The sequence below is a fragment of the Dipodomys ordii genome, unplaced genomic scaffold, assembly GCF_000151885.1.
Source record: "Dipodomys ordii isolate 6190 unplaced genomic scaffold, Dord_2.0 Scaffold6, whole genome shotgun sequence".
In the NCBI taxonomy this organism is placed as follows: domain Eukaryota; kingdom Metazoa; phylum Chordata; class Mammalia; order Rodentia; family Heteromyidae; genus Dipodomys; species Dipodomys ordii.
The window spans coordinates 12196053-12207362 of NW_012267222.1; the positions used below are offsets into that span (position 1 = coordinate 12196053).

At 51.5% G+C, this 11310-nt stretch overlaps 1 protein-coding gene across 1 annotated transcript in view; it reads right to left on the reverse strand.

Moving 5' to 3' along the window:
• Positions 1-7931, reverse strand: part of Lin28a (lin-28 homolog A (C. elegans)) — a 15885-nt gene extending 7954 nt beyond the window's left edge. The window contains exons 1-2 of the mRNA XM_013033774.1: positions 7901-7931; positions 7228-7424 (exon numbers count right to left, since the gene is read on the reverse strand). Coding sequence (XP_012889228.1) covers positions 7228-7424; positions 7901-7931 — 228 coding nt within the window. The remainder of the gene's footprint in view (positions 1-7227; positions 7425-7900) is intronic.
• Positions 7932-11310: the final 3379 nt, after the last annotated feature.

Consider the following 11310-nt stretch of genomic DNA (forward strand, 5'->3'; position numbering starts at 1 on the left):
AAAAAAAAAAAAAAAAAAAAAAATATATATATATATAAAACAGGCAGAGCATTTCCTTTTCTTGATGCCTGGCAGAACTCTGCTTCAGTACTAAACTAACTTCCTAAGCTTAAGAGAAAGAATGGACCTTAAGAAACGGTCATTTAAGAAATCTACTTCTTTCAATCATTTGTCAAGCTTCATGACAATCGGGTCTCTTCCAGCTCTAACACAGTTCACTGTAGTCTCCTGGCTTCTATCTAGTGGACTGGTAGTAACAGTCAGAATTTTTTCTTTCTGTGATGTTACAAAGTTTGGACTCAGGGCCTCAAGCTCTCTTGCTTACTTTCTCTGCTCAAAACTGTATCACTTAAGGGCTGGGAAGGTGGCTCAGTGGTAGAGGGTTTGCCTTGCATGCCTGAAGCCCTGGGTTCGATTCCTCAGCACCACATAAGCAAAAAGAAAAAAAGCCAGAAGTGGCGCTGTGGCCAAGTGGTAGAGCGCTAGCCTTGAACTGAAGAGCTGAGGGACAGCGCCCAGGTGGAGTTCAGGCCCCACGACCGGACCCCCCCCCAAAAAATCAAGTGGTATAGAGTGCTAGCCTTGAACTGAAGAGGTGAGGGGACAGCGCCCAGGCCCAGAGTTCAGGCCACACGACCGGACCCCCCCAAAAAAACAACCCCCCCACAAAACTATCACTTAAGCCACAACTCTACTTCTAAGAGCTTTGTGCTTGTTTAATGAAAATAAGTCTCTAAGCTGGCTTTGAACCAGTATCCTTATATCTTAACCTCCCGTGTAGCTAATGATTACAGGCATGAGGGCCACCCATACCCAGGGAGAGACAGAATTTCAAGATACTGGCTATCTCACTGGAGAGTTTTCCAGCTCTTCTCCATCACCCAGAGCTCCCTTGTTTGTTTTTGTCAGTCATGGGGCTTGAACGCTGGGCCCAAACACTGTCCCTGAGCTCTCCCAGGGCACAACAGTTGTTGAGTATACTAAGTTCTCGGCTATCCAAAATAACTAGTTTCTTATTTTTTTGCTACAAGCAGAGTAATGTTCTCGACATTTTGCATGCTATAACTCACAAAGTGTCATTTCTGACTTGTGAGGTGTTAACAGAACACCCTAGCCTCACTCTACTAGCCAGCATGGCCCAATATAATGGAAATAAAAATGCAACAAAATAACTTTAATCAGAGCTCTGAGCTTCATTACCCAAGGTAGGTTCACCCAGAACTTTATTTCATGTTGCACAGGCCCCAGGAAATGTCCAGAATCAAAAGCTGCAGGCAGACATATACACAATCCATCATCTATACCACCTCTGCTCACGGAGAACCAGATCCAAGGCTTCTGACTGAAATTTCCCACCAGATGGCGCTATCCATCAGCCTGTGCGCAGAAGGCAAACCAGAGAGAGCCTAGGACCAGCAGGGACTGAGGAGTTCTGACTGTGGAACTCATACAGTCACTTGGATTTCTAGATTTCTCTCCATAGTTCCTAAGGTGGTCATTTGACACATCATTGCTCCCACGCACTGCCTTGCACAAGGCCATTACCCTTCTTGGACACAGGTTTCCCATTTCAATTAACTCCAACTTGAGATCATGTTAAAACAACAACAACAACAAAAACTCTGTACAAACAAACTCCTTTTAGTCTTTTTTACCAATGTTCTACTATACTACTTTGTGAGCTGCACCACCACTTCTGGGTCTCTGATGGCTAATTGGAGATAAGAGCCTACTCTGGCTGGCTTTGAACCAGGATCCTCAGATCTCAGCCTCCTTGGGTAGTAGCTAGGACTACAGGGACGAGCCACCGACACCCGGTTCTTAGATCTTTACAGGGCTTACATATTTGTGCTGTCATTTCTTGCAGGAAGATCAGGAAATGGTTCTATTTTTTAGTGAGTGCTCTAACACTTGAGCCACAGCGCCACTTCCGGTTTTCTAGTGGTTTATTAGAGATAAGAGTCTCACGGACTTTCCTGCTGGAGCTGGCTTTGAACCATGATCCTCAGATCTCAGCCTCAGATCTCACGCTGGATTACCGGCAAGAGCCACCAGCGCCAGGCTTAGTTTTACCTTCTTATACTAAAATAAATCCTGAAATGAAACTTAAAACTACTGAGAAAAAGCTGGAAGTGGCACTGTGGCTCAAATGGCAGTGTTAGCCTTGAGCACAGAGGCTCAGGGACAGCACCCAGGCCCTGAGTTCAAGCCCAAAGAAGGAAAATATTTATATATAAATATATGTAAACTTCATGGAAATTTTCTCTTTGCAACTCCTGGTATCTTCCAGGTAGGAGCTACCAAGTCATTCTGCACATCTGCAGGATAAAGGGAGGTGTGGGTTTTTTTTAATTGTTTTTCTTTTTACCTAGGGCAGTTTCAAAGGGGGGGAAACATTCTAGCAAAGTGGAGAATGTGATTAATTAGCAATGTCTGAGTAACAACAGCACCCTTGTCCAAGTTACTAGAAAAACCTCTTTGGACAGTCAGTAGTGTCACCCACGGGTGCAAGCTTCCCATATTGGAAGCTTTGCTTCCAATGGTGACCCAGCCTCTCTACTGGAGACACTATCCAGAGAAAGCATGTCTCTGCAAAAACAGAAGGATTCCCAGAAGAGCCTATGACACTCAAAAAGCAAGTGGGCGAGCCAACTTTCTGAAAAATCCATTTATTTTGCCTTTTCCCATTTGTATGGGAATGAAGAGCTGGATGATGTATGGATGTATGATGTACTGAGGTTGAGCGCTAGGACTACCAAAAAAAAAAGAGAACGAGAATAATTAATAAAAACCAATAAACTCGCAGCTTCCAGTTCATCAACAAGAGAATTCTCTTGGGCTCAGAACTGTGATTCGTGCACTCTACAACTGTTCAGAGGATCATGTTTTTATCTAACCAGACTAGAAAGAATGCAACTATCAATTTACACCTCTTTCTATCTCCAATCTTTTCCCTCTGGAGGAAGACCTCTGCTAAATGAGTCAGTATATTCCTGATTTACCAGGTGCTAAATAAAGATGCCCTTCCTTTTTCATATTCAGCTCGCTGATTTCCATTTGTGTTCAGTTAGCCTAAGTAGATTCTAGCAAATGACCCAGGCAGGTGTTTCCCTCCTTATAGGGCTTACACATTTGCTAAAATCATACAAGAAAATGACATCAGCCAGGTAGCAGTGGCTCATGCCTGTAATCCTAGCTACTCAGGAGGCTGAGATTTGAGGATCACAGTTCAAAGCCAGCCTGGGCAGGAAAGTCTGAGAGACTCTCAACTCCAATAAAACCACAAAAACGTGAACTGGCACTGTGGCTCAAGCGAGATCATTAGCCTTGGGCTGAAGGACAGTGCCCGGGCCCAGAGTTCAAGCCCCACAATTGACCCTCCCCCACAAAAAAGAAAAAGAAAATGATATCAACAACTATACATGAGTGAGTAGTCAGGCACAGTGCTATGAACCAGGCAAGAAAGATCCTATTATTTCTCCCCACCCGACCATCAAAAGTCTATTTCCAAACCCAACTTAGTGATCTGACCAACCATGTGCTTTTCTTTTTTGCTGCCAAGCCTTTTAACAGACCACTTTAGCCAGAAATTCAATGTCAACATACATAGGTTTTAAGCAACTATGAAGAAAGTTTTCCAACTCCCAAATCTCTATCAATGTTGGCAGTCTGGATTTGAAACCACATGCAGCAAAACACTTAAGCTCAACCCATGGTCATTGCGATTTTAGCATTTTTGGTGAATAATGAAGAGTATAGAGGACAGTGTAGCTGTTTTGCTCTGGTTTACTTGTGTAACTTTCTCAACTGGACAACTGGGGGGGGGCGGTGATTCTGCTTCCCAGGGGACACTTGGCAATGTCTACATTCACTTAGTGTTTCACAACTGAAGGATGTAACCGGTTTTCTACTAGGAGTGCAGGCCAGAAATACTGTTCTATTCTTTTTTTTTTTTTGCGGGGGGTGGGGGGAGGTGGTCCAGTCACGGGGCTTGAACTCTGGGCCTAGGTGCTGTCCCTCAGCTCTTCAGCCCAAGGCAAGGGCTCTACCACTTGAGCCACTTCTAGTTTTCTGATGGTTTATTGGAGATAAGAGTCTCACTGGCTTTCCTGCCTGAGCAGGCTCTGAACCTCAATCCTCAGATCTCAGCCTTCTGAGTAGTGTTTTCTACAGACAGTCCCAAGATCAAGGGAATTTTATTTTAACCTTCTCAAAATTGTCAATTGTGCCAATGTTGAGAAACCCAGATTTAAGAGCTTGCCTTAAAATCATAACTCGAATAGAAATTTCTTCAGCTTAAAAACTGGGGCAAAGGGCTGGGAAAGTGGCTCAGTGGTAGAGCGCTTGCCTTGCATGCCTGAGGCCCTGGGTTCCATTCCTCAGCACCACATAAGCAAAAAGAAAAAAAAGCCGGAAGTGGCACTGTGGCTCAAGTGGTAGAGCGCTAGCCTTGAGCTGAAGAGCTGAGGGACAGCACGCAGGCCCAGAGTTCAGGCCCCACGACCGGACCCAAAAACAAAACAAAAACAAAAAACTGGGGCTAAAAGCCAGTAATGGGGTGGGTGGCTGAAGCCTGTTATGCTAGCTATTCAGGAAGCTGAGATCTAAGGATCATGGTTCAAAGCCAACCAGGACAGAAAAGCCCTATGAAACCAGGAAACACTCATCTCCAATTAACTAAACACACCCTACCCCTACTCCTACCCACAGGAAATGACTCTGTGGCTTAAGTGGTAGAGTGCCAGCCTTGAGTGGAACAGCATCTTGAGTTCTTGAGTTGAAGCCTCAGTATTTGCATGCGTACACACATACACACACACTCTCTCTCTCTCTAGTCTGTAGGCATTTTTCTTGTGGCATGGAAACTAAGGATGAGTTTTTTTCTCCCACCTAACTCCTAGGGAGGAGAATGAATAACAGTAGTTAATAAGGTATTGGGAAATCTAACAAGCCAATTTTGGAAGGGACTCCTCATCCCCTGCCCTGGCAAATTATCCTTCCCAACACCCCATCACACTGACCTCCTGAGTGCCCACCCGCTGTAGCTGAATAATGAGTTGTTTGGCATTTCTTACTCTTAACTCCCCACTAAAATTAAACAATTCTTAGGGATTGTTCTGTACCTACAAATTTATCTCATCACTAGATTCCCAGAGGAATTTCAACCTAAGTGTACATAGACTCCTCATTAACTAATCTTGAGAGAGAAGTTCCTAGGTTTTGTTTTTCTCATGGTACTAGGATTTGAACCCAGGGCCTTGGGCTTGCTAGACAAATGCTCAATACCACTCAAGCCAAGCTCCTAACCATGAAAAATTCTTCCTAATCTCAGCTCACTAAATGTTATTGGTCCCTGGCATTCCAGAAGGTTCCTGCTTTCTTCCAATGCAATACCAAGTTACCCGATTCCTCTGGACTCTCCACCTCCACCACCACCACTTGCTCAGAAAAAAACCTCAGAAACCACACAGACCCTCAGCCTCTCCCTCCTTAGCAGTATTTGGAGGAGAGATCCAAAGCATTGGATCTGAAATTTTTTATTTCAGAACTCCCAATTTGGGGACGTTGGCCCAGTCATCCCCAGACCAGAAAATATTTTAATGTCTTTGTTATCAGATAAGTGAGAGAATGGGGGAGACTCTGCTCCCACTCCCCTACCCCTTAACCTCCCGCTGAGGAGAGCTATTCAAAGTAGGTTCCTGTAATAAAGTGATTTAATAGATCTAAAGACCCCAATTCCCTTCTTTCCCTCACAATTACTTCCTGTGGGTTATCATTCACATATGTAAATGAAGGGGGGGCAAGGCCATCAGCCAGAAACCAGCAGTCTGGCAGGAGAGGAATAGAACTGGGGGGGAGGGGCACTGCAAAAGGGGTAGCTGGGTAAAGCACTGTGCTGCAGGTCCTTTAGGCCAGAGACCCCCAAGGAGGCCACAGTAACCAGCAGGTCCGGATCTCCTTAGTTTCCCCTCCTCCCTGAGGACTGTTCTCAAGACTTCCCAGAAGCTTCTAACCAGTCCACTCCACACCTCCCTTCCCTCCCCCTCCCCCTCCCGAATGCCATCCCTCAGGCTCCAACCCTTAATCCCCACATCCTCCTTTCCCCTCCCCCCACTGCTCCTAAGGCCAACCTCCCCGAAGTAACCCCTCCCTGCCCGGCCAGGCCTGGGTGTCAACCTAAAGGGCATGCGATTAGCAATTTCTTCTTTCCCACAACAGCCCTAAACCACCTCGCGGGGAAGGGAACTTGCAGCAACTTCCTTTCAACTCCGGCCCTACCACGGTCATCCCTGCAGGATGTTGAGGAAAGGGGCAGGCTGGGAGGAGGGAGAAGGCTGGCTCTGGGCTCCTTGTTTGAGGCTAGGAAGGTTAGGACAGCAATCAATGGCATTCAGGGGCCATAAACGCCAAGCTGTGGAGAATAGGTCCAGAGGCCATCCTTCCTCCACCCCCTGCCCCGCGACACTGAATTTCACCCCCCATTGAGCCGCCCTGCTTTAACTGAGAACTTGGGGTTGTATCCACCCAGATCCCTCCTAGACTGACTTGAGCCGGCGACGTTCACGCCTGGGCCCCCTAACCGTTTTCCTTCCTGGCAGGACAAGTCCTGCCAACAACCATGCTAACCCCCTGCTCCTTCGCTGCGACCCACCCTCTACGAGCCCAAGCGCCCGCACAGAACCCCACCCCCTGCGATCCCAGGGTGTAACTTCTGGGTGACCACCTGAATGGGGTTTGCACGGAACCCCGGACACCGCGGGGCCTCGCGCCCCGGGGCGGGGATGCCAGTGCCCTCTCTGAGCTCCATTCAGACGTGAAGGCACCGGGCGCTCGGCGCAGGGCGCAGGCCCGGCATGTGCTTCCCGGTCGGCCTGCGCGCCCTCCCCCCACCGACAAGCACAATACAACCTTAGTTTCTGCCACATGGGGTCACCTCCCTGCCCCCTGCTCCCTTCCCAGGGGAAGGAGGTAACAGACACGTGGTATGCTAGGGGGGTTCCCGGAAGGGGGCTGGGGGTGCTGACCGTCAGCGTTCCTCCACTGCCCCCAGTGTTGTCTTCAAAACCGGGGGGAGGGGATCCCCCCAGCGGGGAGACTCCCAAGTTGGGGTGCCCAGGCAAAGATTAAGAGGTGCATAATTCCAAGAGTCCTGGATCTGCTTCCGTCCGTGTCCTGCGTCCGCGGCCCCCAGTCCTCCCCTTTCCGCCGCGAAGTTACCAGTCTCACCTGGTGCACAAAGACGTCCACCGGGGGGTCGAGCGCGACCCCGGCGCGGGCGGTCATGGACAGGAAGCCGAACCCCATGCGCACGTTGAACCACTTACAGATGCCGGCCCCGTGCAGCAGCTGCGGCTCCTCGGCCGCCCGAGCGGCGTCCGCCGGCGCCTCCTCGGGCGCCTTCTCCGCCGCCTTGGCGCAGCCACCTGGAGACAGGGCCGAGCGGTGAGCGGGGGGGGGGCGGGGGTCAGGGGACCCCCCACCTCCCAGCCCGTCGACAACCGGGATGGGCGGGCAGGTCCCCGGCAGCTGGCTCCGAGAAACCTGTCCCGGCTGCCTCCCGCGCTCCCCGAGCTCACACCGAAGCCAAGGGTGCCCCGAAAGTTTTGCCCGTCTACCCAACGGCACGCTGCCGGGGACACCCGGGCCGACAGGCCCCTCCTCCGCCCTCCCTCCGCCCCCACGGGCGAGGCGCGCTCGCCGCCGGGACGCCGGGGTCCCCGGCTCCGGAGATGGCCCCGTGGCCGGGCCGGAGGCCGCGCTGTCTAGGGGAGGGAGAGGGGGGGTCCTGCGTGCGCCCCAAGCCTGGGGGTGGGGGAGACACTATTCCCCCACCTCCCTTCGACGTGGCTCCCGGGCGCCGGCACCCTGAAGGTGTCCCCGCGAAGTCCCGAGTTCGAACCTGCAAACTGCTGGTTGGACACCGAGCCCATGGTCGTCGGCTGAGCCCGCGGCCCCGGGCCCCTGGTCGGGCGGCTGCTGGCCCCAGAGAAGTCCGGAGGCAAAGGGGAGGTTCGGGGAAGAGGCGGCTACATCTTCCCCCGCACAATAGCGGTGGGAGGGCCCACGGCTTTTCAAAGGCTCCCAAATTCTAAAAGACAATGACCCAGCCCCCCGCGGGCAGCCCCCTCCCCTCCCCGCCCTCCCCTCCCTCGCCCTTCTCCTCCCTCCCCCCCCCCGCCCGGGCGCGGCCCTCCCCCACCGCCCGGCTCCCTGACACCTCTGGGGTTCCCTTCGCAGACCCGGAGGTTTGACACCCGCTCCGCAGCCGCACGTCTGGAGTTGGGGAGTCATCTGCCCGTGCGAGTCGCGGGTACCCCAGAATTTGGGATCTTAACACTTTTAAGGACTCAGCGTGGTGGGGGCGCGTGGGGGGTCCCCCAAAGCTGGTACAGGTAGGGAAGGTGAGGGGGGGTGTAGTTTGATAACCACGTGACTGTCCCACACACCACACACTCCCACACCGCCCCCCGCCCCCCGCGCAGATAATTATACATTCCAGAGAGTTGGGGGAGGGAGGTGTAAGGCTGGTGGCGCTGGCCAATCAGAAACACAAACCACCTGTCAAGGGAGAAATGGATGAGCCCTCCCCCTCCCCGCGCGCCCCTCCCCTCCCCCCGAGCCTCGGCGCTGACCCGCGGCTCCGCGCTGACCCGCTCTCGCCGCCCCCCCACCCCCGTGCGTCCGCGATCGGGGAGCCGGGCCGGGGCTGGGGACCCCGAAGGGAAGGGATGACCGACCGCTGTCGATCAAGGCGCTCGCCCCCTCCACGTCCGCCGGCACAAAGGTCTCGACCTCCCAGAGTTCCCGACTCCAGAGTTCCCCGCGGCCTCCCCCGAGGGCCGCGGAGAAAGCCCTCCTTCCCCTCCCAAGTGTGTTTCAAGTGGGCCCCAGGTAGGGCGCCCTGGGAGAGCGGGAGGGGAGCCGGGGATGGAGGGATGGAGACCGGGGTCCTCCCTCCCCCGCTCCGTACCCGACCGGCCCCCAGCCCGCCCGTCCCGTCCACCGGCCGGGAAGGCCGGCCAGAGCCGGGGCGCGGAGGCCCTTCGTCGGGGACGCCCGCCCCGCCCGCAGCTCCCAGACCCTCCAGGTCGCGGGACCCCCGAGCCCAGGGCTGCCCTCCCCGCGGAGGGGTGGGTGGAGAGCTGGGGCCGGGAAGGCTCCTCCTTAGAAGAGATAGCCTCCCTCCTAGGAGATAAAGAGGGTGGGCCGAAGGGGGCAGCGAGGGCCCGGGCTGGAGATGGACAATGGCCCGGGGCTCAGTGCACGGCCCTGGCCCTGCCCCTTCACTTCCGGTGCTCAGTTCAAACTGGACAATGCCAGCTCCGGCCAGCTCCCCTCCCCCACGGCTACAACCCATTTAAAGGGACAGAGCCTGCTTTTGGGGGCGTCGACTTGCAAGCTCACAATTCCCCCTTCTTCACAAGTGTGCTGAAGTTCTCTGGTTCTCACGCTGCAGTTGTGTGTGCGTGGGGGTGGGCGTGTGTGTGTGTGTGTGTATTTAAGAAAGATAAAAGAGTTAAGTGGGAGGGTAAGGAAGGAGAGACAGAGACTATGGGCAAATTATTTCCTTCTTTCCTACCTATGGCTCTGCATGAGGCTAAATCTTGAGTGCAAGAAATGGTAGAGAGGTCTTGGAGGGGAGAGTAGAAAGGGCTATGATGGTTCTTTTGCCATTCAGTCTAAAAGATACATATCATTAACAAATATCCTCAGCAGTGCCCTGTTCTCCGCTGGGGACTGTAATAATTTAGATGTTTCTGGAGTTCTCCAACTAGATCACCTAAAGAAATTTTATTGACATAATCCTCTCCCGTTAAAATGTACTTGCTTCTTGAAACTCTCTCCTTCCTAAGACTCAGGAGCAGGTGGTTGCAGTTGGGCTGAGGCAAAGAAAGAAGTTTTAGAGTGCTCAGGCTTCCCTTGATCAGCCCTCCTCCAAACCTGCTGGGTTTTCCTAGCCAGCACAACCAGCTGCCCTGTCCATGGTCCTGAGGACGCCCTTAGCTCTGTCCTTGGTGCTGAACAAAGCCGAGCTCTCTACCTCGCAACTCCCTGCCTTGAAAATGCTTGCTTTTCTAAGCCTTTCCCAGAAAACCTGATTCTCCTCAACGTCCCCAGCAATACTGGCCTATAGATATGGAAAAAAGACTATGATTCTGTGAGCTCCATGTCTTGATATCAGAAACAAGTGTAGAACTACTCATGCAACCATAAAGGGTAAGGGAAACGAGAGAAATTCTTTGAGTCAAAGACCACAGTAGAAGAGAAAATAATCTCTCTACTAGTCACTTTCAAAGTTATTTCCTTAATCATGAGTACTTTTCACAGACGTGCAGAGGCTGTAGCCAGATTTCCCATGTTTATTAGACCTCTGTGACCTGAGGCAGTTTCTTCAAGCCTCAGTTTTCTCCTCTGTCCAGTGGAAATAGGAATACTTTACACCTAGAGATATTGTGAAGATGAAGTTAGAAATTATAGGGAAATCTTTCAAAACACTGACTGAACATCTGAAATCACCAGGAAAAATAAATCCATCCTTGATGTGTTCCTATAGCTCCCATCTACAATCCTAACTACTCAGCAGGCTGCCAGCTCAGATAGAAAATTCCATGGGATACTTACCTTCAATTGAGCAGCAAAAACCTGGAAGTGGTGGTATGTCTTAAATGGTAGAGTGCTAGCCTTGAACAAAAAAGCTCAGGGACAGTGCCCAGGACCAAGTTCAAGGCTCAGGACTGACTCTCTCTCTCTCTCTCTCTCTCTCTCTCTCACACACACACACACATACACACAGAAAGAGAGAGAGAGAGAGAGTAAAATAAAATAGAAAAGAGGTTGACAAAAAAAAAGAAGTTGACCTTCCCTTCCAAGAAGTTATAGCCTACTTAGAGGTTATGATTTATTTAGAGAGAGAGAGGAAAAAAATTAATATGCCAGCTAGGTGCCAGTGGCATATTACAGGCTCATACCTGCAATCCTAGCTACTTACAAGGCTAAAATCTGAGGATTGTAGTATAAAGCCAACCCAGGCAAAAAAGTCTGTGAAAATCTTATCTGCAATTAGCCACCAAAAAGCTAGAAGTGAATCTGTAGCTCAGGTGGTAGAGTGCTAGCCTTGATCAGAAAAAGACTAATGAAGGTGAGACCTGGATGACTGAGGTTTAAAGACTGCCCTTGAAGGGCTGGGAAGGTGGTTCAGTGGTAGAGTGCTTGCCTTGCAAGCATGAGGCCCTGGGTTCGATTCCTCAGCACCACATAAGCAAAAAGAAAAAAGCCAGAAGTGGCACTGTGGCTCAAGTAGTAGAGCAC